Here is a 26,336-nt window from a genome sequence, read left to right as displayed (position 1 = left end):
AATAAACATAATTTCAGAAAACTCATTCAGCACAGTCAGTCAGAATCATGTCAAATCAAAGATGAAACCAAAGGTAAAACCGGTCCTACTCAAAATATATTACACATACATTTGAGCAATCGGCTGTCATCTGGCCAACATATTAACCTTGCATGTCCTCTATCCAGTGAACAAAATATGGTTTGTTTGCCTCTTTTTCTTAGCAATACCCAGGTCCTAAGAAACACAGTGTTGACTGCGGGTTCCCAGGATCTCCGAAAGAGCCAGAGAAAATCATGGTAATCCCAGGGGGAATCAATCTGTTGTTCTTTGAGGAACCTCGTCGTTGTACGGCTTATTTTCCCTCCCTTCGTCACGGCGTGGAACACTCCATTGGGTCCTGGGAGTCGGGCAGCAGGAGGCAGTTGAAGGGCCAACTGAGGGGGATGAGATCCAGGGCCGGGCCGCACTGCTTCTCGGCCCCTGAGCAGACGGAGCGGCAGGGCTGGAGCACGCCGCCCTGGGGGCTGCACTGTGGCAGGAACAGGCCGCACACCAGCCGCCTTAGGGGCTTGTAGCACGCCAGCTCCATCAGCACCTTCCGGGAGGGGAGGGGGCACGGAGGAGAACGAGAAGGAGAGACGTTTACATAGAGGGGATTTTGCTGAAGTCAACCCGCTCTACCTCCTGAGCTACTGTAGTAAGATAGGGTTACGTGGGGCTCACCCGGTACTGACGCAGCAGCGTGGCCGCCTGCCTCTGGTCAGAGATGGACAGCCAGATGTTGGGGAAGGAGGTGAGGTTGTAGCTGAGGCCCTGGCACATCTCCACCTCGATGAGTTCACACGAAGACGCTGGCAGGGCAGGTGAACCAGTATTACACACACACACACACACACACACCTTCTTGTTTCGGTTGTTGGCATGCTTGGGTATATGCGCCGTATGCACCTGATGCTGACCAGGGGGATTTGAAAGCTTTCTCCCTGGCAGGTCATTGACCCTTTACAAAGAGCTGTCAAACACAGTGTCAATCTTAACACTAATAATGTTCAGGTTAGAGATGGTTAAGTTTAGGTCTTAGGCTGGTGAGCACATTACTATGTCCGCTGTGTCCTTGGAGTTTCTTTCATTCTGTGATTAGTGAAATTTGGTTGGTTCGTGTTTTATACACACACCCCATAATTCATTCAAATTCCTTCATAGACCCTGACACATTAACTTTCACATCTCATGTTTATCTCTGATTTACAAATAAATACTTTAAAAGATGGCTATTATATCAACACAGAGCCAGGCTGTTTAACACACGCGCACACCACACGCACACACACACACACACACACACGCAGGACCAAAGAGATGGGCGGTGGATGAGGACAGACTCACTGAAGGAGGGAAAGGTGGAGTTGCCGCAGCCGTGCTCGTCGGCTCCGTCGGGGCAGTCGCTCCAGCCGTCACACAGCAGGTCCCGGTGCAGACACTCCCCGGAGCTGCAGGCCAGCTGCTGGGGGCCGCACGTCGCTGATTGGAAGAAAAGGAGGACAAGGAGGAGGTTGAAATGTGTGCTAGCACTGGAGGGACGATCTGAAGAGGAACTGAAGGAGGAGAGACACAGCGGGACGAAGTGGTGGGGGGAGATGAACAGAGGCCCCAGTGAGGACCAACTGACTGTCTGCCAGGGACACGGCCTGATATGTGGCGTTGAAGCCGCTGTCGGCCACCCCTTCGTCTGCCACGAACACCACGGTCATCTCGGGCCCCGAGGAGGTCAGGTGAGGGGGGAGGCTGGTTCCACAGAACCTGAGGTGCGGTGGTTGGCAAAACCAACAAAAGAACTTGAGAAAACGAACCAAATAGGTTAGATTAGAACCAAACCTTAGTTACATAAGACTAGAGCAGATAAGAAGATTAACAGTTCTTTTTACACGTGGACTGAAAACAGGACTTTTGTTGTATAAACCACAGCCCTGGGAACATTGGGACTGAGGGAGGACCAAAGCACACACACTCACACACACGCGTACACGGATGCACATACACAAACACAAACGCGCACATGCACACACATATACACATGCATACACACACGCACACTCTCACACACGGACACACACACACCTGCCCAGGACCCGACCCGCTCCAGCGGCTGCACTGTCGTGGACCTCGACGTAATCAAACTCGCACACATCCTGGGTCTCCAGGCTGAAGTTCCTGAAGCTCAGCCTGATCACATGACCCTGCTCCGCAGATATACGCCAAGTGCACAACTGACCAAGAGACAGAGAACATGTGCATGTGTGTGTTAGCGGCAGCACGTGAGCAATGGTGACACAGCTACAGTATATGAGCCCGTAAGGCCATGGAGCTTGAGACGACTTGAAGCAGGCTGAGAGAGCAGTGGAGGATACCTGTTGGTGGGGGTAAAGCCTGGGGTGGTTTGGGCTGGCGATGGATCCATGAGGGTCCGTCTTCTGCCCCCCACACTCTGTTCAACAAAGAGCACATGCCCCTTGATTATCGCTCAACATGTCCTACAGATCCAATCGAATCAAGAGATTTCTTCCCAGCTCAGCTACCAACAGATATTGCCACCTTGTTTATGCTACGCTACAACTGCAGATAACAGCGCAAATTTGAAGCAAAATTCTAGAAAAACATCTTGACAAGAGAGCATCCTGAAGACCTATTAACAGTAACCGATAATCCATACTTGCTGTTTGGGCAACCTCAAAAACAGCTTTATATATCTTGTATCAAACAAATACATTCCTGGGTTCGAGACCTACAGCCGCCCTCACCCTTGTGCTTCTGGCTGCAGTTGGCCTCGTCAGTTTGGTCGCGGCAGTGGGGCAGTCCGTCACACAACGACATTGAGAGCAGACAGCGGCCGCCGTCACACATGAACTCTTCTCTGGAGCAGCTCTCTGAGAAGGATGTGGACACCCGCACACACACACACACACACACACACACACACACACACGCACACACACACACACACACACACACACACTTATGTTTTTATTTTAGAAATAATAACATGTTGAATATGTTATGTTAAATATTTTAGAAATCTTGCAAAACTAAATTGAAATGTGTGCACGCACAGACAAACACACACACAGACATGCACGCACACACTTAAGCATGTACACGCACACACACACACACACACACACACACACACACACACACACACACACACACACACACACACACACACACACACACACACACACACATACGGTGCCCAGGGAGTATGGCTCTGTACTGTACGGTGAAGCCACTGCCTGCTATTATGCTGTCTGAGTGGAAGGTCACCCAGACTGAGCTTTTGTTGGTGTTGAACGTTGGGGGAGCCACGTTACCACAGAGCCTACAGCGGGGGAGAGAGAAGGGAGGACAGGGGAAGGAGAGGACAAGAGGAGAGGACAGGGAGAGGGTATAAATGTTAAAACTAATAAAGACCCCTTCCAATTGTCAACAATGGAACACAGATCTTTCTGTGAACATTTTTGTAACGTGAAAACTATAGAGATTTTGACTGCAACAACTTATTCCTTATGCCTATTTATACGGATACATCTGTGATTAACTAACAGATATAGATGATGACTCTAAATTCATCTCTATCGAATGAAAAAAAACTATCTTCCGTTTTTTTTCTTTCGTATTGGTCATAAACAACAGCTATGGCCCAGCGCTGATTGTGGTGAAATCACCAGATTCACATTTTGCAAAATCTGCAAAAAAGCCTTCTTTAAACATCTTTGCATAAATGTATTTGTCTCAGTGCAATAGGCCTCTGCTGCCCCCTATCGATAATTTAATGTAACATCGAATACCTTACGTCTGTACAGTTTGATGGAGTTTGTATTGCTAATGATCGACCCACCTCGCACTCAACAATAATTTCAATTTACCGACCGGTGAGAATTGTGAGGTTCTGAAGGCTGTTTTCAATTTGAATGATTTCAAATTAAAAACGGATTGTCATTCTTTTCACAAAATAATATTGAGAAAGCTCTTTCCCCATAGATTGATGTTAATTTTAGTTCCCATTGTATCTTTAATTATCCATTAAGTCATAATGGACCACCATCAAACAGATCCTCTCATAGTTGAAAAAATCAGTTCAAACTAATTCCCAACTAGTCTCCTTCATTTCAGGCAAATTTCAGAAGGTCCTCCGTCTGTCTCTTCTAGGTTGGAGCTCTCCAGGCTCTCCCTCCAACTACCTGGTGATCACATCGGCCTGGTCCCCCCGCTCCTGCACCTCCAGCCAGTCAAACAGGCAGGGGGAGGGCCCCTCCACGCTCAGCGAGGACACGTGGACCTGCACCACGTGCGGGGGGGGCACCCGGATCACCCACACACACAGCACGTCGGGCGGGTACGAGCCCGGGTGGTTAGGAGAACTGAAACTCCCTTCTGTGTCAGAAAGCACTCCCCCGCATCCTGAAAGCGGTACAGAAAACAGCGGTAAGGAGAAGGGCTGAGGAAGTCGTGAGAGCACTGTCGCAATGAGAGAGGGGGAGAGAAAGAGGCGTGTTGAAGATAACACTGAGGAACAAGACACCAAAACAGGGCTAATAAGTCACTCATAAGGTCACTGATAGACCTTATCAGTGGTAGGTCACTAACCACAACAGCGGTTATTGACCGCAACAGCTAGCGCATGAATTAAACCTCCTCACTGGCTGTCTGGCTGGCTGGCTATCATGTCCCCTGGCTCTAATTTAAAACGATCCAAAACAGCAATTAAAGGTCCCGTGACATGCCACCAGGTGTGGTAACAGCTAATCACACCACACCTGGTGTCATGTCACGGGACCTTTAACGCTGTGTTTGATACGAATCTAGCATTATACCTTTTTGGATAAAAGATAAACCACATAAGGCATTCAGAAATAGCCAGAATAGCGGAACAATCAGCCCAGATTGGGCTGATTGTTTCAATATTCGGGCTATTTTTGACTGTATCGACTCTGTAATGTACGTTCCCCTCAGTCTCGGTTCCCCCGCCTACGGTCGGCGTCCCCATCAGACGAGCAGTGCTCGGCCTCTGACTGGGGGAAGCCTTACGTGTTTGGAGCGCGGGCTGCGTGGTCGAAGAGGGTGGCGTGGCCATTGTGGTGCCGTCGCTATGACTACTGTTGCAAGTCAGGTTGGGCAGGGTGTGGGACACCTCAGCTCCACTCAGCAGGTCCAGGGGACTGGTGGACGACGCCGGTCCCTCCACAGCCGGCCTGTTCATCTCTAGGGCAGGGAGAGAGAGAGAGGGAGAGAGAGAGAGAGAGAGAGAGAGAGAGAGAGAGAGAGAGAGAGAGAGAGAGAGAGAGAGAGAGAGAGAGAGAGAGAGAGAGAATGAGAGGGGGAGAGAGAGAGAGAGAGAGGGAGAGGGAGAGAGAGAGAGAGAGAGAGAGAGAGAGAGAGAGAGAAAGAGAGAGAGAGAGAAAGAGAGAGGGAGAGAGAGTGAGAGAGAGAGAGAGAGAGAGAGAGAGAGAGAGGGAGAGAGAGAGAGAGAGAGAGAGAGAGAGAGAGAGAGAGAGAGAGAGAGAGAGAGAGAGAGAGAGAGAGAGCGTGCAAAAGGGAACAAGGGGTTTTCCACATTTCTTTAGATGTGGGATATTTCGTGTCAGCGCTTTAAAATAGCACAGATTTAGCAAATACATGTTAAGGAAATAATGGACACGGTCATCTGGGGATGAGGGCTACAACAATAATAGTCAGACTATGTGTTGCAGGGAACTCACGGGTGAGAATGAGAGCCAGTGCTAGGCCCATGGCCGCCACCAGGAACAACACCGCTGCACAGACCAGGAGGGCCCCCCAGCTGCCGGCCGGACTCCTGAGACGCATTGCACAGGCACCCAACAGGCCCCGGCCTGGCCCGCCAAAACATGCATGAATACAGGTGCTGCTGTACCCTCACTGCAAGCAGAACACATTTGAAATTAGCTCGGAGGTTTCAATGGCGGACTCACAGGAGGCAGGGGGTTTGATGGGTTCAGGGGTGGATGAGCTGGTCCTATACCCCTCCACAATGTTCTCCTGCTCTCCCTCCAGCTCAAACGCAGGGTTGCAGAACACATTCTGAGGTAAACACAAAATTAACCTTTCGTTAATGTCCTTCAAATAAACAATTACAAATCTTGCATTCAACAGACATTCTAGACTCTTAAGAACAATTTTTTATTTTACCATATTTTAACAGAAAGTCTGATAGAGATTATAAGCTCTTTAACAAGGGAGTCCTGTTTACATTTACAAAAAAAGAACAATAAAAGATACATCCACAAACAAATACAAATACATAAAATACAATTCCTACATACATGGTAGGATTCACCAATGACTAAAATGACATAAATTGTGCATTAAAATATATTCAAAAGGATTTATTTGGAGGAACATGTAGAGTATCATTCCCAAAGACCATGGAGCCTAGTTCTACGACTCAGCCCAGTGAAGCAGCTTCTCCGTGGACATCAGGACATCCACTACAATCGTACTCACTCACCTTGTAGATGTCCCTGGAGTCAGAGTACACGGCTACTTGGCTGAGATCCGACATGTTACTTTAGAGTCCTCTTCAAAGTTCCCATGGGCTACACAGAATGCAGGACCGAGCACATCAGCATGTAGCCCGGCATCGGTCCGTGAGCTGATGCTGTTAAAGTCGCCACAATTGATTCTGGAATTGTCACATTTTTGTCCAAAATCTCACTGCCTCGCTTCTATGATCGTAGCACTCAAGGTTTTGTCAGGCTCCATTAAAATCTGCTCTGAACTGAAAAACTGGAAAAACTATTGGAATCTAAGCTTCACAACAAGATATTTTAAGAAAAAGGTTAGAAAAAATCCTCAAAGCACCCACATTTATGTCTCTGTGTTTTTTTTACTCTCAGAGGTTGGTGAGCGAAGCCTGATGGGCTGGTGTTACGTCTGGAGGTGAAGCCACCAGTATTACATTCCATCGTGCTCCGCAAAGCCAAGTCAGCTGAGGCCACTGAGCACAGAGAAGAAACTATGGGGGTATTATGGAGGGGGTTCGGGGGAGAGGCAAGGGGGAGGGGGAGAGAGGCCCAGGGCTATTACCCATACCCATATCATAGTAACCAATGCCATTTATCCCCGCCCCCCCCCCACACACACACACACACACTACATAGCCATGCATACAACTTCAGACTCAGTAAGAGTTGCTTTTCCGAACCTTCCAAGAACCTTCCAAACCAAACAAATCCACTTCTACACAGTAAAGTCAACAATACAAATAATTGGTGTATTCTGATGGTCCTGAAAGCATAAAAAAATTGGCCTCTATTTTATAAACACATGAAAGTGTGAAACATAAACAAAAGGGTTGAGTGTATCAACATGGCAGGAATCCAGAACTTATCATTTTAGGAAGTGATCGTTTTAAATATTCTCAGAAATGGATAAAAGTAAGGAGAAATCATAACTGAAAGGGCAGAGTGTGTCACTTTGATTTCCTGAGTTGCTCAACCTCCCTGCGTCGGGGTAACATAGTGGTGAAATAGTGCAGCAGGCATCTGGCTCAGGACAGTAACAGGGCTCTCTCCTACTGAACACACCAGAGCGTAGCCATGTTGACGGGGCCACTGTGGAGCGTCCTCCTGCTCCTGTCCATCCCAGAGGGTGAGTAGGAGTGTATATCTCTGTGTCACTTTGATGCAGAGACCAATATACCTCTGTTTCCATACGTTGTTTATTTATATTTTGTGCCCCACATCGCCATCCGTCCGGCTCCTGTGCCCCTAAGTGACACCACACCAGAAATGTTTTCCAGCTGATATTAAACCTTCTGTCAGTTGGCTTCATTATTTATAGGTGATAAGCTGAGGTGGACCTCTATCTATTTATCAGCAACAATCAATATGTACAACAATTATGATTATTAATTAATACATTGTTCAATTGCGACCTACAGTTGTATGCTTGAGCAGGTGGCAGATGGCATATGAGTCCGGGAAGAGGAAACCAGTAGCTCCCTTCATCAGCCAAGTTGTCCTTCTTAGAGTTGTGTAATTTTGTAATTTTTAAATCTATCATTGTTTCAATGGGCTTTGTTTGAATTCATGGTATGGAAACCTGAGGTGATAGTGGGCTACTTGATGTTGGAACGGCAACATAATATACGTTTTGAAGGCATAACAAAGGAAAATATCGAGGGCATGACCTGAGTTCTCTGTGCTAGCAGTGGTCCCAATCTCCTTGTCTCTTGTAATCTGATGATGTACTGTCATTTTTGCCTTTATTTTAGTTTGGTTTTACTTACCCTGTGTGTGTGTGTGTGTGTGTGTGTGTGTGTGTGTGTGTGTGTGTGTGTGTGTGTGTGTGTGTGTGTGTGTGTGTGTGTGTGTGTGTGTGTGTGTGCGTGTGTGTGCCTGTGTGTGTGTTTGCTTGTATGTGCGTGCGTGTGCTTGTGTGTAGTGTGCATGCAGGAGGTGGACTACGGGGACTATGAAGACAGCGATCCTCTATGCTCCACTGAAGAGACCATCAGAGGGGGCCATGTGTCCTACTCACAGGTAGATGCCCGCTTACAAGTGATTTAGACGATAACGGTTAACACAATCTGCTGCGTCGATTTCTAAAATGAAGAGATGTTATCTACAATGAAGCTACATAAGAAGGTTTTCATTACAAGAAAATCTTTTAGGTTTATAATTAACAATAATTCTAAATAGTACATAATGTATAGTATTAAGAAATTGTGATATAAAATTATATATCAATTTGATGTATATGGGAAATGTGGATCAACATCAAATACAATTCATCATCTTTTTGCAAATACGTAATAATTGGATTGTAGCAAGGTAGTGTAACGAATTATGAATGTTCCCATTTTAGGGAGGGTTGTATGGGAGTGTGCTGACCTATCACTGTGCCCACGGATACGACCCTTTCCCTGTTAGCCATAGGCTATGTGATGATGAGGGGGATTGGTCAACCATGACATCAGCGAATGGCAGACTAGTGACACGGGCAACATGCAAAGGTAAATCTCTGATTTCTGAAGGAAGATGCCTTTGGTATGGGTTCTAACGTGTCACTCACTCTCTCTCCCACTCTTCCTCTTCCAGAGAGAGTGTGCCCCGGCCAGCTCCAGCTGGATAATGGGGACTTCTGGCCGAGGGACCAGTGGTTCCGTCCAGGGACTATGCAGAACTTTTCCTGCCTTGGAGGGTTGACCCTCTCTGGCTCAGCAAGCAGGACCTGCACCGTCTCTCTGGAGTGGACCGGAACCAGCCCTATTTGTGACAACAATGGTCAGGATGGCTGAACATAGAAACTGAATTTGTGAATGTTTTATTCAGAATTCCCTCCACATTTTGCTCCTTGCCTTGACTAAGCCAGGATTTCACCTATGAGTTGAATCAATTTGCAAAATCCAGATGGTTTCAATGTGTATAGGGATGATTTTTGCCATCGGAACCTAGAATGTGTATCTCTGGGATACAGCATAAAAATAAATGATTGATGCTAGGGTAGGCAATTCTGAGAAACCAGTCGGGGAAGCTAGGTTTTAAAATTGACCAGAAAGAATGAACACAAAGAATCTCAGCCCTCCCTTCAGGCCCTTCCCCCAAAGCACGTTGACTAGTTTGCTCGCTTTACCATCATGTCTGCATGGCCTTATGGAAGGCTCTGGTCATGTGCAATGAGTGTACAGCTGGGGAGGTAGGTAGACAGACAGGTAGGCCATCCAATAATTTCATTCGGGCCAAATTAAATGATTGGTCAGGCCTGTGACTGCCAGATATACAGTTTTATTTTCCACTTTATGTCAGAGCATTTGATTCATTTGATTTTGATTTTATTTATTTATTTTATCAGAATTTAAGAGAATTGAACCAAATACTACAAACAGCCTCACAACACCTCATTCCAGCACACAAACAACATACTGTGTGTTCAGTGGCCTCTGGTATGAATGTGTCTGGTACCTCACGGTAAAAAAAGGCTATGATAGTACTTAAATTCAAGCGATTAATCAGGTGTATTTGTCTGTATATTAGTATATATCGACCCGAGTTGACCGTAAGAAATACGTTTTTCAAGCGTTACAATAGCACTACACAGAGAATCAGCTTTTCACGTACATGCATGATCCAACTACACCCCTTTTCTCTAAACCTTTTAATGGAGCAAGTGGGTTAATATTAATAATCTGTAATCCTTTTTTAGATTTATTTTAAAAGCCATGTCCAAATGTCAACACCAAAACAAATTTGTTTTTTATTTGCGTTTGGTTTATTTAGATGTAGTTGATGCCTGCAACGACCCAGGCGTCCCAGCGGGGGCCTTGAGGTCAGGGTCCCGGTTCCAGGTGGGGGACACACTAACCTATCGTTGCCAGGCAGGTCTGGACCTGCTGGGTTCGAGCCAGCGTGTCTGTCTCTTAAGCAGGGAGTGGACCGGCTCAGCCCCACGATGCCAGGGTAAGGGCGAGAGACCTCCCAGATGATGATGATGATGGTGGTGAGAACTCTTGTTGGTTATCAATGTTGTTGATCATATAAAACTTCTATGCAGCCTACAATGGCTTCGACAGCCCCAGTACCGTGGCAGCCTTAATGATCGGCTCCCTGTCAGGGGTTATTGAAGCTCTTCCACCAGAGATCCCCCCCCCACAAAGCGTCCTTCAAGAGGGCTACGGGCGAATGATCATCGTTGAGGATCACAGTCGGTTGAACATCTACATCTTACTGGATACATCCGGCAGCCTGGTCGAAAGCTTCGACAAAGTCAGACAGTCTGCTATCAGTCTCATCAGGAAGGTCTGTACACTCACAGCTCAATATCACCCCTTTAGAGGGCAGGGAAAACTACATTGGACTCACAACGCATTGCACCAAAAACAACCAAAATATAATCACCAATATTTCTCTACTCCTCCCCTGTAGCTGGACAGCTTTGATGTCCAGATGAAGATCCATGTGGTTTCTTACGCCAGCGAGGCTATAGACATTGTGACCATCATAGATACCTTCATAAGTGCCGATGCTCAACTTGTCATTGAGGAAATAGAGAAGTTTGACCCCAAAGGTAGGACAGCCCTAACGCAATGTGGGATTGTATTGTGTCCGGACGTTGTCAATTGCTGCATGCACCACTGGTTCATGTTTGTGAATTCTTTCTTTTTTTCATCTGCAGATCACGGGGACAAAATAGGGACCAATCTCTTTGCAGGACTGCATAGAGTAGATGAGATGATGGCTTTACTGAAGTTAGGCCGAGAGGATAATCATTTTTTGGAGACTCAGAATGTTATTCTCATAATAACAGATGGTAATGGTTTTATTTTGCTAAATTAAGTTAAATCTTTTCCCTTCAATTAGTTTTTTATTGAGTTTTATTGATGGCCAACTCATTGTCTGACGGAATGTATTGTGCTGTAAAATGGTAACATGAGGGTCCCTATCTCTCCCTAGGTAATTCCAACACTGGTCCCGAACCCCAGATTGCCCTTGCCAAAATACGATCCCATTTTGGCGGCAACACCTTGGAGGAACTGCTCGGTATGCAATCACACTATCGTCTTTAAACTCGAATACTGACTGATCGCCACTTTAGACTAACGTCATACTCGTCCTCAGACGTGTACGTGTTTGGTGTCGGAAAGGGGATTAACAAAAAAAAGCTGAATGACATCGCCTCACACAAGCAGAACGAGGAACATATCTTCATTCTGGAAGACCTCCAGTGTCTGGGAGAAGCCTTTAACCAGATGATCAGTAATGTGCTTCTTTTATTTGTATTTGCGGCCTCAATATTTTGTCAAATACATATTTTATATATATATTTATTTATTTTGTAAATAGTTCATAACATTGCACAATATATAGTGGATAAGTGGACACTTTTTAACCTCCATTCATCCGGTGATTCCATCAGACAGTGTTGATCCGGTTCAATTTCGGTACGGTATTCTTAAGTACCGTCCATAAGAGTCATTGCCAATGGATTTGCATCTAGAAATCAAGACGACGACCAAGTGTGGGGTGGCAGAGGAAGAGCTTGACAGCGATGATCCCAAAGTAAATGGCCAATACACCAGGCCATGGCACGTCGCTCTTAAAATCCTTGCATCCGATCTGAGCAGAGAGGAAAAATGCTACGGATCCGTTGTGAGCCCAAACTGGATCCTGACCGCGGCCCACTGCTTCGCCCGGCACAGTGTAGCGGTACGGAGGCAAAAGATAGAAGTCACTCACGGTAAGTGTTGGTTCATTCCTGGTCCACCTTTTAACTCTTGCATTTGCTCAAAGGACAATTAAAGGTATATCATTCATCTATCCAACTCTGTTTCGGCACACTTGAGCAACAACAGTTTCCTGGGGTCATTTCCTGTTTAACTTAAATCATCAACTAGCCTACGAGACAAGTTACACTCTGAAATGCGATTTCATCCCATATCATGCTTTTTCAGGGGGGTACTACTAGAATATGAATAGGAAATAGGCAAAAAGGCCCCAGTTTTGTATCATGTCGCTTTAAGGCCCCCCTCCAAGTAGCCAAGTCTGCTGTGATTGGTCAGCACGCCCACACTCTTGTGATTTTCACTTTGACCATGAAACAGGCTTCTGCTTGTTTCACACACTTATTGAGGGGCACTCTTGATGGGCGCGAATACTCCCCCTAGCTCGGACTTAGATTTTTGTAGTAGAAAAATAAATAAAAAGTATAGATTCATCATATAACTAAAGCAATGGGAAAAGTCGAAAAAGCAGATTATCTCCCCTTAAACAATGGTGAATAAGGGGCATCCATTCCCTGATACTTGAAAAACGTATCATATCAATTAACTCACCTCATACTTCCCCTCGCAGGTGGTAAACAGCAAACGATGGATGGTCAGATTTTCATCCACCCAGATTTCAACATCAAAGGCCTCAAGCACAGAAATGTGTCAGAGTTCTACGACTTTGACGTGGCTCTGGTGCAGCTGAACACCAGCGTCCCCCTTCTGTCAGAGGCCAGGTAAAGACGGTCTTAAGGGGGTCACCTTCAATTCCCGATGGGTTGTCCGCGGAAACGCAGATGAGCAACGATGCAAACTTGGAACCGGACAGTGTTTGTAAATGCAGAATAATCGTTCACATAAACAGATTCATAGGTGTATGCTCAGACCATGCTGCTGGTTGCTTGTGGATGAGAGCCCTCTTTTGTGTTGTTTGTTAACGATGATGTACACCTGTTTGATGCTGCTTCCTTCCTTGCCTGGTCGCTCTGGAAAACAACATTTTAATCTCAATCTCCTCTGGTTCAATGAAGCCTGTAACCATACCCAGCCACAGAAGTGGAAACAGAGTGTGTTGTAGTTAGAGGGCTGGGGATCGGCCCTAAGGTGCCATCAGATGGATAACCCTACGAGTGCGCTGACGCAAAGGTTTGTGGCCCCACAGACCCGTCTGCCTGCCGTGTACTACGGCTGCCGACCGAGCCATGAAGCGAGTCAAATCCACATGCCAGCAGCACAGTAGGAGATGAGCACTGACCTTTCAACCTGAACCTACAACACATTGCTACTGACACATACTTCTGTGTATATATATATTTGATTTATATAGCGCCTTTCAATGATCCAGTCTGTGTGCTTTACAGTCTGTGTGCGCTTGTGTTTATGTGTGTGTGTGTGTGTGTGTGTGTGTGTGTGTGTGTGTGTGCAGGAAAGGAATTACTACCAGGCAGTGAAACTAACGCATCCTTCATCGACAGAACCTCGAAACGTGTGGAAACCCTGATTCATCTTGGAGAGCAGGTGAGTGGGTGTCCCCCTGATGAATCTCTGGCCCAACTTAACAACTCACTCTCAGTGGTCATTGCTGTTTATCACTTCGAAAGATTCCATAAAAGTACTTGCCATTGTACTATTTATGTGGGCAATCCCCATGTATGTTTTATTTAGATGTAAGTCTTATCACGGTGTAAGACAATTAATTGACTAGCTCCAGCCTCCCTGCAGAGGCAAGCATGCGTGTCCAAAGCTGCCTGGGAACTGAAAGACGCCCACAACGTGACATTGGATGAGCTAGTACCCGAGCGGTTCCTCTGTACTGGAGGCCCTTCCAGGTCCGGAAACCCTGTCAGCTGCAAAGGTAAGTTCCCGACAGGCAAGGGATCTGTTTACTGATCGTCACCAGCACGATATGAATATCAGTTAATACAACGCTCTCAAAATCGACTTCACAATTCTAGGCGATTCCGGTGGTTCACTCTTCTTGAAGAAAAGGGAGCGCTACTTTCAGGTGAGCGAGGAAACACAATATTATGGTGATTAACTATGGCCCTTTACCACATAGGCCTAATAAAAAAGCTGAAAGCAGGTGTATCTCATGAAGTTATTCACGGTCCGTAGGCATGCAAGTGCCATAATTCAGATACACCTCTTTTCACCCGTACTATATTATTACACCTGTTCGATGAATGCCTATTATATACAACTCTTTCTGACCACTAGGTGGGGGTATTGAGTTGGGGTACCGTAGACCGGTGTTCTGGCAAAGGTCGTGGGCGTCCTGCTGCCGATGCGCGTGACTTCCACATCAGCCTTTTCACCATTGTGCCGTGGTTAAAGCAGCACCTGGGCCAGGAGCTAGAGTTCCTGCCTCTGGGAGACTGAGGGCTGTCGTTCTCTGGCCTGTCGCCCTATGCCAGCAGCCAGCAGCCTTATTGCTTCAGCATGTATGAAGAACAGATAACCCTGCTGCCCTACTTTTCTTTCCATTTTGGTGTAATGTGCAAAACCGCTCCCCGTCACAATAACTCATTAATATCCAATATGTCTTCGAGACGATGGATACGTATTCTGTATGTGCATACGTACCTTTGCTTTTGTTTTCTTATTTTCTTATTAAAATAAAAACTCTACTCCTGTACTATTTAGGGGAGCGCATTTGGTGAAGGAATTTAAATCGAATTGTGTTCTGTTTCACAAAAGGCTGAGTGAAATTAACTGATTGGTTCAAAAACAAAGAAAGAAAAAAAGGAATACGCAAAATCAAATACATGAACAAATACAAATCATACATTTAGTATTTTTCTACTGAGAAATCAAACACTTTATTACATAACACCCATCCCTTTAAAAAACTGTTGGATAATCATTTCTAAAGCTTAGCTCGTTAAATCTGTGTCAATACAGTATATATAGGGCCATCTAACCGACCGCCACTGGTGCAATAGCAATTAAAAAGGAAAACAATAGAAGCCTTTGAGTCTCACAACAAAGCTTTCCATCCTTGACGGATGGTCTCTTCTTCAGAAGCAATAGGAAGGTTCACTGATAGCGAGCCATGGGATGGTTGGTCCACGGAGGTAGCTTGGACAGCTCCTCCTCAGTGGCGGCCTCTATGGGCCAGCCCCAGGCCTTGAAGAAGGCACACAGGTTGTGCTCCACGGCCAGGGAGAAGGTCTTGGTGTACAGCTTCATCTTGCCCTTGTTGTCCCCGGCCACGTCGCTCATGTCGTGGTAGGCGGCGAAAATTTTCTTAAAGGCTGCCCAGCCGAACGCCTCCTGGAGCTGAGGTGGTGAGAGCAAGTGACACATAGGGGGAGGGAAGACCGTATGTAGGGGCCAGTGAGTCCTAATTTGGATGCCCGGTGAAGCCAGCGATCTGTTATTGCTGAGTACTAAAATGTATGGATTGAAGGGTGGAGATGGCTATGAGATGAATATAAAACTAATCAAAATCATGAGCATGAGTCCTCATCTCACCTGTAGGCATGTTTCCAATGCCACCCCCATAGTCCAGCTCCCAAGGTTTCTACCTCCCTTGACATACTCTTCTTGGCGAGACAACCGAGATGCAGGCTTCAAATTTGGATGTGCCTGCAAGGTATGCAACAGAGCATCTTTAACGTTACAATGTATACGTAATAGTTTGCCATGGAAGGCTGTGTTGAACGTCCATTAAGGCTGCAGTGCCCTGCATCCTGTCAGTTATTTTCTAGAATTGTTTCATCCTGACTGGTATTCTTTGTTTTCGGTGTTAATGGCTTTTTGGAGTTGTGAATTTTTCACAGTTCCAAAAAGTGCGGGGTCGGACATGGACTTGCAATTTAATATTGTAGCGACCACAAGTGTGGACGCCGTTTGGATGCGCAAGGGATTCTTGGGGTTCAACTATCCTTGGGGTTTGGACCCTTTCGGGGACCCCCTGGGTTACCTTGTAGTTGTTGGGTTAAGTGGGCTTAATGGTTTGGAGTTGTTGGTGCGTAATTGTGTGTTCCGTTGTAGTGTTATGTGCATTGTTGTCGCCACCGTTATTGTGAATGTCATGTTTGTTTGTTTGGTGCGCCATTTTCTATGCATAAGATAGGTGGATAATTTAGGCAGTCCATAGTCGTGCGGTGCATGGGGCGCGGAACTGCATACTTCCTTAAACCTTGGCTCCCGTCTCATCTTTCCGTGCTGCTCGCCACAATATGTGTTAATTTAGTGTATAACCCCATTCATATCAGAATAGTTTTCGATACCGTAGAATGAGCCTTTTATATCTACAAAGGGAGTGGGTCCTCCCTATGAACATACCTTGACGCATCCTTGTAATGGATGCTAGGTGTGGGCACTATAAGTCCCGCTCTATGTGTGCTGTGCAATTATCAGCGATCAATACTATGACAACCCGCTTAAGTTGCTGTCCAAGAGGGTTACCATCTCGGGCCCATGTAAAGGTCCGATACACTTGGATAAAGAGAAGTGCTGCCAGAGCACCATGGGTCTGAATAAGATATCATGCACGAGAAAAAGATTACCATGGGTTGCATGTTTAACCTGACCTTGATTAGCTCCATACCCCTAGAGGGCCCTGTCTTGGAAGGGTTATTTATTTTGATAAAATTGTGAACTTTTATCTGAAAAAAGTTCTCTTTTTCAGTTTTATCTGAAAAACTGAAAAAAAGTATTTGAACTTAATAAGATAAGATAGACTTTATTGTCATTGTACAGTCACCTATACAACGGAATTGGGAGTGCCAACTGAAGGTGCATTACACATACAAAATGAATGAATAAATAAACAAATAAATCAATAAACAAGCAATTTAAGTTAAAAATTATAACGGTGACCCTCATGACCCTTACCCTACAAGTGTCCGAGAAGGTTAACCCTTCTGGGCTGCGCCTGGGAACCTGACAAATCATGCAAGCTCATGTTTTCTCCGCAGATAAGGTCTGGCTTGCCTCCCATACAAAAAGATTTGTGCCTGGTACGAGATAGACTGACTAATCACAACCGTTCTAATATGAGGTTCGTTATATAGGATGGTTTGGTTCGTTATAAACGGTCTGTTTGCCCGGCTATCGAGACAGTATTAAACAAACTACATGGTATGTTATCACCAAAAGAAGTACAAATGACTGCACTTAAAGGGTAATTCCGGTGTCAAATGGATTTGGGATATGTTTTGTATGATAACGTGTTGAAACATTCGCAGATAGACGCTTTCTTCAGTTGGCTGTTTTTAGCCGATTCTATCAAAACACTATAAACTTGGAACAATGGGGGCAGTGTTGTGTGTTTAAACCATTGAAAAGACTAAAAGTAGCCCGACACTTCTTTGGTAGTATAATAAGGGTCTTAACATATAAAACGAGGCATTGAGAACTTTGTAAGTGTACAGATTGTTTATTAAAAAGGACATTTTATACACACAATACCATCAGTAGATCACCAATCGACGCCATTTTGTTTTTAAGATTGGCGAACACAGAGCTTGCGTGTTGCTGACGGCTGTCACAATCTCTGTGTTCGTCAATCTATCTATCGAGTCTTGAAAACAAAATGGCGTTGATGAAAAAAACACTTTTCCTGGGATTTGGGGTGTTTGGGTCTCATGTTTGGGAAAAAAGTCTGTACATAATTTTTTGAGTGAGATATGCATTTCTGAAAGTACCCCAGCCTAAAGTTACCAAACGAGCGAGTGAGTTTGGGCGCCCCCTCCTACGTAGGAAGGGGGCACATTTGAATATTACCTCCCACTTCCAATCAGAGCATAGCTAAGATTTTCTTTACCAGCAGACGAGCAGCTCCGGCGGGGGGAACTCGGCGGCAGCTCAGCTCCGGGAGAACAATCCCTTTCTCCGCCGGACTGTGCCGAAGCTTCAGCGTCAATCCGAAGGAGGAGACATGGAGGAGAAAGCGATGTACTTCCGGAACTGAGCTTCCAGACTGCCGCCGAGCTACCCCCGCCGGACTTTTCAGCTCCCAGAGGACACCCGCCGGAGCAGCCGGAAAGCTTCCACGGCAGTTCAGCTCCCGGAGTACACCGCTGGAGCTGCCGGACTGCCGCAAAAGCTTCGGCCGCAGCCAGGACGGAAGCGGCGGCAGTCCGGCAGTTCCGGCACAGGGAGCTAGGCGGCAGTCCGGCAGCTCAGCTCCCGGAGTACAATCCCTTTCTCTTCCATGTCCCGGTTCATGGACTTCAGAGAGTCAAGGCCAAAGTTCCTTTGGCGAAATTCTTCTCCCCCAATTCTTCTCAACCATGGCTGAGATATCCCCCACTACGAGTCTTTACTTGTTGTGGAAGTACCAGTCTGAGACGTCAGACCCAGTCTTAATGATTCATAATATCATGCGAGGCACACATTGCTTTTGGTTGAGATATTAGATATAATATTATATAAGTACCCATATATATTATTATTAGTGCTGTCCAGCGACTAAAATATTTTATCGCGATTAATCGCATTAATGTCAGTTAACTCGTTTTATTTTTTTATATTCTAAATATCCCTTGATTCCGTGCTGCTAGCCTTTTCGTGAGATCAGAGAGTAGTGAGAAGGACAGTAAGAAGAGAGACCCACAGTGAATTCAACCTGGTCCAATTGACATCGGGTAGGTGCATGACAGTGGTAGGCCTACCATAAAACTTCAATAGCCCAGGATTTTATTTGTTTCAATCACTGAACTTTCGAACAAAACTCTTGCTCAGCAAAGATGGGAAATACTATAAGTAACATTTATTATTTAAACTAGTATGAATATCCCTACCGTACGTAGGCCTATACACATTACCAGGCTATCAACTAACGCCTAAACAAACACACACACACACGGTGGCGTAGTGGTAATCGGGAGAGTCGGGAGAATTCCCGGTGGGCCGTTAACAACAGATGGAACACTCAAACTGTCAAAGTCGCAACCAAGTCGATTTTGTCTAGAGGGGAGTAACTGAGCGGCCCCTCCCGAAGTGGTACAGCTCAGGTGGGCCTTGAACTGCGATTGGTCAGAAAGACGTAACAGCTAATGACAACAATGAACTCTTGTGCGGGCTCGAACAGAGTGACACACAAACACACACACTTTTAAGGAGTTTTTCACCCGCTCCGTATCCTTGTCAGCCCTTAACAAGTTTGTGCGGCGTGCTTGTTGTTTTGTTTCCGGTGTAGCTAGATCCGGTATGGTGGTGTTGTTTTTCTAACGTGACAAGTTGTTGCTAGACAGCAGGTGAAAAAACTACAACGTTTTCCAAGCCAAAAGAGCGTTAATCGCGGGATAAAAAAATGAACGCCGTTAAAATTGGTTTGCGTTAAAGCCTTTAATAACGCTTTAAACTGACAGCACTAATTATTAGGATTATTATTATTATATTATATAGATATAGAGCTTGAGGAGTCCACAAACAGCAACAATCCCTTCTCCTCCATGCTGTGGTTCAGTCTGACAGCTCATTGGTCAATGGGCAGTAGCTCATTTGCATTAAAGTTACAGACACCAGAAACAGCGCATTCTGAAGGGACTGAAACAGAGGGGAATAGCGGTAGGAGAGATTATTTTTCCTAAAAACTATTTCCAGCAAACAGCTTCAAAACATGTTTCCTGGAACTCAAATTCTATGTTTACTTGTTGGGAAAAGACCATAATATGTCTCCTTTAACTATTCGGGAACAACTAACCACTTGTTGTTTGAGAAACCTGCTTCTGCAGCACTTCTACAAAAAAAAACGTTGCGGTGATGTCTTGTTCACCCCACCTGCCAGCCCATGAAGCCCTCGTGTGTGGTCACGATGACCCGGCCCCGGCCGTAGTAGGCTCCAGCCAGGAAAGCCCGTCCGTCCGATGTGGTGCCGATGGGGAAGGCCAGAGGGCCGTGGACGAGGACCTCGGAGGCTATCGCGCCACCGCTGATGTCCAACTCGGACACGCCCTGCAGAAGGGACTCCAAATCATCCTTAAAGTCCTTGCCAATTCTGGATTATGGAAATATATGAAAGAGAAGAAGGAACATCACAATGGGTTTAACCTAAACAGACAAAATTAAAATCATATTTTGTTGAGTTGTTTGACTGGATTAGTTGGCTTGACGTTGTCCCTAGTCTGTAACATCACATATGCTGAGTGGTCTTGTATCACACTTATAGCCAAGTCAAATAAAGTAAAGATAAAAGCCAAGCAAGTCTAAAAATGCTGAGGCTCAATAACAAACAATAACCTACACCACAGCCAGCCAGGAGGTTGGAATCTGAGGATAAACGGGCAGAAGATCAACCTCTCCACAGTATTCAGAGAAGTAGATCCCCGCCACACTGGGCACCTGGTTCCCTGGGAAGGCCTTCAGAACGTCTTGCTTGGGGTGTTGTCCAGCCCAGGACCAGGCCTGCCCTGCGATCAACAGCCCCCCTCCAGCTTTCAGAAACTCCACCAGGGACTTCACATCAGGAGCCATGCTGTAGGCATCCACCACATACACCCCCACCCCCAGGTCTTGGAGGAAGCCCCCCACCATCTGGGCCAGGAACACGGACCGGCAGAGGTTATCCGCCACTGGCTTACAGCTCTGGGGTCTCATTTATAAAACTGTGCGTGGTATCGTTACTAAAAATGTGCGTACGCCCAGAAGCCAAGTTTTGCGTGCGCCAAAAAATATTCAGATTTATAAAACCCTGCGTACGCACACCGTACACAATCTTTGCTTTATAAATCACAGAGTGCCTACAAGTGTGCGCAGCTGAATCAGCTTCACGTTCCGCCCTGTACACGCCCCTTTTTAACCATAAATGGTCAATGCAGATGACCTCATGAATTCGATCTGCATATAAAACAGACTCAGATGCAAGTATTATGTCTTGTCGGAAACAGTGGTAGAAGTACTGAGAAAAGCAAGAAAGCGAAATTTCACCGAGGTTGAAGTGGAGTCACTTGTGGGTGAGATGGAGGCCCAAAAGGTAGTTTTGTTCGGCGGTCACGGGATTGGGATCGCAAACAACAAAAAGCAGAGTGAGTGGCAACATGTTGCTGCATCAGTGAACTCTGTCAGTAGCACGGAGCGCACAGTCCCAGAATTAAAAAAGACATAGAGTTACATATTTTTATGTAGCCTACCAATAAATTGTTATGGTCCCTAAATACCCTCTCCCTCCGAATCCTGCCATTTGCATGGTCCGCCAGAAGTGCCTATGGTGCAGCATTACCACGGCGCTCACCTCTGCATTTATAGGGTTACGGTAATAAGACTGACCGAGAACACCTTGGATAATCATGTAATCACCCACGTAAAATGTTCTTGAACATAAGCCCTTTTTAATGCCTGATTTGACATGAAAAGCATCAAGAGTAACGGACAACGATTGTGATGAGGAGTGTGGCTTGGTTTTCCACACTTGACATTTGATTATGTGTTTACAGTGTCACATAAAAATATTATGTTATTGACACATGTTGGACAGATGCTTTATTCCATGCAGTCGCGCCGTCAGTGGACAGTAGGAGTGACGGGATTAAATATAGAGATTTTTTATTTTATTTCTATTCTAAGGAGATGTTTCTGGAGTTATAACTGAGAAATAACGCAGTTGACTTAAATTATTCTGATTAGGATTTAACGCATGATACGGGTTGAAATTAAATTTATGAAGGGCGATGATAAAACATATTCGTTCTTCTCACTCTACAATTCTTCAGTCAGACTTCAGTTCACCACCACACCATCTGTGTCGCCAATTCTCCTTTTCCTCCAAACCATGCGTACGCATGGGTCAGAGTTTGCTTAGGGCTGCGCACATTTTCCCGTCAAGTTGGTTTTTTATAGATCACAACCTTGGCGTGGAAAGTCACGTACGCCAATTTCAGCCCCGTTTTGTGCGTACGCAACGGTTGAGACCCCTGGTGAATACCAACCAGGGGGTTTTCAGATCCATCGCCCCTGAGCCAGGTGAGGGTGTTCTCCACCAGGGCGGGGAAGGCAGTCAGGTAGCTCTCGTGACCCAGGACTACCATGCGTCCACGTCCAAAGAGGGAGGCGGCCATCAGCACCTGGCATGGGCGTTCATGGCCAGGGGGAAGGCGTGGTCTCCTATCAGGACCAGGTCGCTTGGGATGGCCGGGCCTATAAGGTCTAGCTCTTTCAGGCCTGAGGTTAAGGAGATCACCATGAGAGTAGGCCTTCCCATGGTGAGACAGGGTGCCCATAAAAAAGGCTGGGGTGGGGTGGAGCGATGCTCCGAGGGTTATGCGGCCAACCGGATCAAAGGTTTCTCCCAATTCAAAGGGCTCTGACCCTGGTTGTTTGGATGAAAGCTGAAAGCTTGGTGAAGCAGATGTAGTATCCTTGTTTTATATGGTGAAGCGTAAGGTAGTTGTACTGAAATGAGAAATGGAGAGCACATTTCTGAAAAAAAATTCTGTTGTGTCTTTTATGTTTATATCTAATAAGAGTGATGCTAACCAATGTCAATGATTGCTCTATTTATAATTTGCTATCTGTTAACATAAGCCTACAAGAAAGCGCTTTATAAATGCAATTTGTTATTGTTAATGTTGGAACACAGAATGTAAACTTTGTTTAGTGGGTTGTAATTTAATGACTGGTATAGTATAGGCCTACAGTACATTTACATATAATATATAATTTAAAATAATACATTTCCTTATCATAATCAAAAGAGTTGTGTTTACCTCCAGACCATTTTCCAGTGTCCTGGTATTCCAAAACAACACCAGTTAGGGAATATGTGCTACTGACTAAAAGCAGAGGAAGAGTGAGAAGCAGAAGCCAGACAAGCGTGTGATCAAACTCAAAAGTCAAAACTGACTGTTATGCTTTGCAATGAGAAAAGACAGATTACGTCGAGGCGATCACAGTTGAACAGTACTCAGGGTGGAACCAGTCAGGACACCTGTCCGTCCGTTAATCTCCCTGTATTAATAGTCAAATATTTGCTCAATGGGTGGAGGGTGATTTTGTGTTTTGCCATGCCTTGCATGAGAAACCCTGTGGCACTTTCAAACACATCAATCTCTCAGCATGATGAACAATTTCCTGATGAATAACTTAATAATGACCAAAAATTATTATTATGAACTTGATAACTAACAGTTCAATGCTCCAATGCCTCGAAAATGATAGCGGTCATTGCGATGTGTTGTCGCATTGTAAAATAATTTATGAATGTTTAACAATGAAGATGGTGACCACACCGGTCCTATTCATTTGGTGCTGAAGAAATATTTTGTATTTTCACCTAAAAACAAACTTTGGCTTAACACTAGGGATGGGCAAAACGATTATTTTCCGGGAATCAGTTCTTTCAGTTCAGTTCACTATCACGATTAGTTCGTTAAGTCAGATGGTCTGTTACGTCATTAGCCAGGGAATCGGAAATGATGGAATAAATGTTAATCAACATGCTTGTAGCCTACTACTTTCTAATGTTCTCGCGAAATAACCCAGGTTAAGTGTAAACATTAAGCATATATATAAAGCAGACGTGCCTTTTTTTTTCATAAATATCCTTAATACATAACTGGGTGCAGTAAGAATGAAATGGCGTCTTCCAAGTAGCGCTAAAAAGTAGTGAAGCCCATTAGCAACTAGACCAAACGAGACTCGTAATGGTAGTTAAAAACAATACTTTATTAAAGCATGCAATTGTGATGTAGAACAAAATAAAACATAAAACATAAAGTGCTTGCATTATATTGAAGCCTTCAGCGATCGTTATTTAACTTGTGTGGTGGTGCCTTATCATTTGTTTACCCATGGGCCATGGCAACGCGATTGCTACCTGCTCTCATTAGCTGCGTTTCCATCTAAAAGGTGATGCGAATCTTTAGAAAGTTTGCAAAAAAGTAATTTGAATTAGGTGCGTTTCCATCAAGTGGTTGCAGCGGAATAGGGTGATGACGTTACACGCTGATGTCGGCAGGGTTGCTATGGCCGGTCGTTATGCGGAAATCTGAAAGACTGTCAGTACTGTGTGTTCAAAGTTCGCTACGTCACAGCTGTTTCGAAAAGTGTGTTTCCATCTCCCCTTTTGTGAATTTACTCTCTTTCGCATTTCTCAAAAATCACCTCAAGCGTGCGGATAAACCTTTTTGCGAATTAGAGGATTTCTATGCAAATTTTGGTGTTTCCATCACCGTTTACTGATTCGATACTTCAAAGTTTGCATAAAATCAGGGGGATGGAAACGCACCTATTGGCTCATAGAACTCATAGAACGTTTTAGAAACAATCAATATAAGGTTGTGGGGAGACAAAGCTCGGTTTGTTTGTATGTTTTATTTACGTAACCATATTTTTGGTATATGTAAAAAAAAAAAAAAGAATCAGTTCTCTTGTTTTGGGAATCAGTTCTCGTCGTTCACCTTCGGGATTCGTTCGTTCTGACCGAATCGTTCGCGACCGACCCATCACTACTTAACATCTAACCATTAAACAGTTTTGTAATGTTGCATTGTAGTAGAAAATGCAATTGCCACTGATTGACTCACTTTTAGCCAAATCAACTTTTAGCATGCTCTTTCCAATTAGTTGGTTAGCTTGTTGATTAGCAACTTCGCGTCTGCAACTGAGAACATGACCATTTCTGAAAAAAGAGGAAGAGGCAATGTGAAGGACGAAACCAACAAGAAAGATAAGAATACATTTTCATTCTCTTGCCGGCACTGTTGGTCTGGAGGTGGACATCACCTCTGCAGATATGCATTCATATGCAGGCCCAAAAAGTCATTTTAGTTGGCTGTTACCTGACTACAACTCAAAAGAAAGGGAATCCAAGCCATCCCTTTGCTGAAGTGCGAAGCAATAAAGGAGACGGCTGACGGTCTAGAAGAGGAGGCTGACGATCTGGAGAAGTTTATCAAACCAAATGCAGAATGGATTGACGCCTAAAAGAAAACACTGAGCAGCTCTTTAAAGAAATCAAAGCCATTAAAGCAGGTGTCCCAACACAGTGAAGACGGCAACTGTTAACCCCGGGGAAAGAGTTTCTGAGCTGTAAGACAAGGTGACCAAAGAAGACAGACCCTGAGGCTTTAAAGTACCGGCATGATGATATGATTGAATTGTTAGGTCGATATTCGGTTATTGAGATATTTATCATTGACAGGAATTTTCCATCAACTAGTGTGAAGAGGTAAGCAGTATTCAAATAGGAGCACAAACAGTCAAAGCACTCTCCGTGGCACTATTGTTTTCCTTTGCAGCATTTACTGTTAACAGAGGACTACTGTCTTGCATTATTATAAAATCGTGTTCATTCTAAGTTTGCACAAGGGGTGTATCAATCGCTTTGTGCCACTAATAGGCCCCACAGTTTCTGCAGCCGCCTGTTGTTACTAGGTTACAAAGACAAAGACACACACACACCCACCACAGACACACACGCCCTGGTCTGTTGTCTCTGATCCCAGATTCAGCGGGCCACACGGTGAACTGGGCTCCAGGCCACAAGGACGGACGGCAAAAAAAACCTGAAGTCTCCCAAATCGATCGCTGCAGGAGAAGTCCTGCAGCGAGGACTGTTTCCTTCCACTCGGACAGAACACAAGATGCAAATTGTGACTGGTGTATTTCAATAGCATCCGGCTGCAGCACCGGAGCCAGGGCCTGTGGTATGGCAGGGGGCCTGTGGTATGGCACGGGGCCTGTGGTATGGCACGGAGCCTGTGGTATGGCACGGGTCCTGTGGTATGGCACGGGGGCCTGTGGTATGGCACTGGGCCTGTGGTATGGCAGGGGGCCTGTGGTATGGCACTGGGCCTGTGGTATGGCACGGGGCCTGTGGTATGGCACGGGGGCCTGTGGTGTTGCACGGGGTCTGTGGTATGGCAGGTGTTGCAGGGGGCCTGTGGAGGTCGGGTGTTTTCGACGTTTTGCGTAACAGTTTGCCCCCATTTGTTTTAAATAAACTAGAGTTTCTGCACGTGTGTCACGTGCTCAACCTCTAATTGTAATTAAACCCATAGCAATAATGTGGACACCCTCGATAATGTAACAAATTTCTGAGCGCATAATATAATAACATTTTGCCTATAATGTTACAACGTATACGATTTTGGTTCAGCTATCACGTAATGCAGCAAGCATAAAA

At 45.3% G+C, this 26,336-nt stretch overlaps 4 protein-coding genes across 5 annotated transcripts; 1 reads left to right on the top strand and 3 right to left on the bottom strand.

Annotated features, from left to right (window-relative positions):
• Nucleotides 1-4: 4 nt before the first annotated feature.
• On the bottom strand, nucleotides 5-6,985 carry mfrp (membrane frizzled-related protein). The gene is made up of 13 exons (XM_030380580.1): nucleotides 6,506-6,985; nucleotides 5,970-6,078; nucleotides 5,739-5,870; nucleotides 5,068-5,241; nucleotides 4,221-4,440; nucleotides 3,228-3,358; nucleotides 2,781-2,906; nucleotides 2,391-2,467; nucleotides 2,101-2,249; nucleotides 1,652-1,782; nucleotides 1,369-1,503; nucleotides 706-833; nucleotides 5-577 (listed from the first exon to the last, which is right to left on the bottom strand). Exons 1-13 carry the CDS (start codon nucleotides 6,557-6,559, stop codon nucleotides 353-355), a joined length of 1,791 nt encoding a protein of 596 aa, XP_030236440.1. The 5' UTR covers nucleotides 6,560-6,985; the 3' UTR covers nucleotides 5-352.
• A 506-nt stretch (nucleotides 6,986-7,491) lies between these two features.
• si:ch1073-280e3.1 (complement factor B) lies at nucleotides 7,492-14,900 on the top strand. Of its 2 annotated transcripts, none has more exons than XR_003979858.1 (17): nucleotides 7,492-7,647; nucleotides 8,443-8,540; nucleotides 8,866-9,013; nucleotides 9,099-9,284; nucleotides 10,278-10,457; nucleotides 10,552-10,796; nucleotides 10,923-11,064; nucleotides 11,173-11,307; nucleotides 11,451-11,537; nucleotides 11,616-11,753; nucleotides 11,995-12,234; nucleotides 12,849-12,999; nucleotides 13,425-13,498; nucleotides 13,689-13,780; nucleotides 13,974-14,117; nucleotides 14,218-14,267; nucleotides 14,480-14,900. XR_003979858.1 is itself a non-coding variant. In XM_030380576.1 (17 exons), the coding sequence occupies exons 1-17, from the start codon at nucleotides 7,596-7,598 to the stop codon at nucleotides 14,639-14,641; spliced, it is 2,313 nt and encodes a 770-aa protein (XP_030236436.1). In that variant the 5' UTR covers nucleotides 7,492-7,595; the 3' UTR covers nucleotides 14,642-14,900. The 2 variants fall into 2 exon arrangements, 1 of the variants encoding a protein (XP_030236436.1); XM_030380576.1 differs by having other exon boundaries at nucleotides 13,985-14,117.
• Nucleotides 14,901-15,111: 211 nt separating this feature from the next.
• LOC115560940 (TRPM8 channel-associated factor homolog) lies at nucleotides 15,112-15,822 on the bottom strand. The gene is made up of 2 exons (XM_030380624.1): nucleotides 15,737-15,822; nucleotides 15,112-15,541 (listed from the first exon to the last, which is right to left on the bottom strand). The coding sequence occupies exons 1-2, from the start codon at nucleotides 15,764-15,766 to the stop codon at nucleotides 15,299-15,301; spliced, it is 273 nt and encodes a 90-aa protein (XP_030236484.1). The 5' UTR covers nucleotides 15,767-15,822; the 3' UTR covers nucleotides 15,112-15,298.
• A 4,165-nt stretch (nucleotides 15,823-19,987) lies between these two features.
• On the bottom strand, nucleotides 19,988-20,827 carry LOC115561593 (TRPM8 channel-associated factor homolog). Its single transcript, XM_030381740.1, has 2 exons — nucleotides 20,460-20,827; nucleotides 19,988-20,213 (listed from the first exon to the last, which is right to left on the bottom strand). Exons 1-2 carry the CDS (start codon nucleotides 20,810-20,812, stop codon nucleotides 19,988-19,990), a joined length of 579 nt encoding a protein of 192 aa, XP_030237600.1. The 5' UTR covers nucleotides 20,813-20,827.
• Nucleotides 20,828-26,336: the final 5,509 nt, after the last annotated feature.

This window comes from Gadus morhua, chromosome 16 (assembly GCF_902167405.1).
Source record: "Gadus morhua chromosome 16, gadMor3.0, whole genome shotgun sequence".
Taxonomy (NCBI): Eukaryota; Metazoa; Chordata; class Actinopteri; order Gadiformes; family Gadidae; genus Gadus; species Gadus morhua.
The sequence above is the reverse complement of the archived record's forward strand: the minus strand, read 5'-3'. Positions and strand labels throughout refer to the sequence as shown.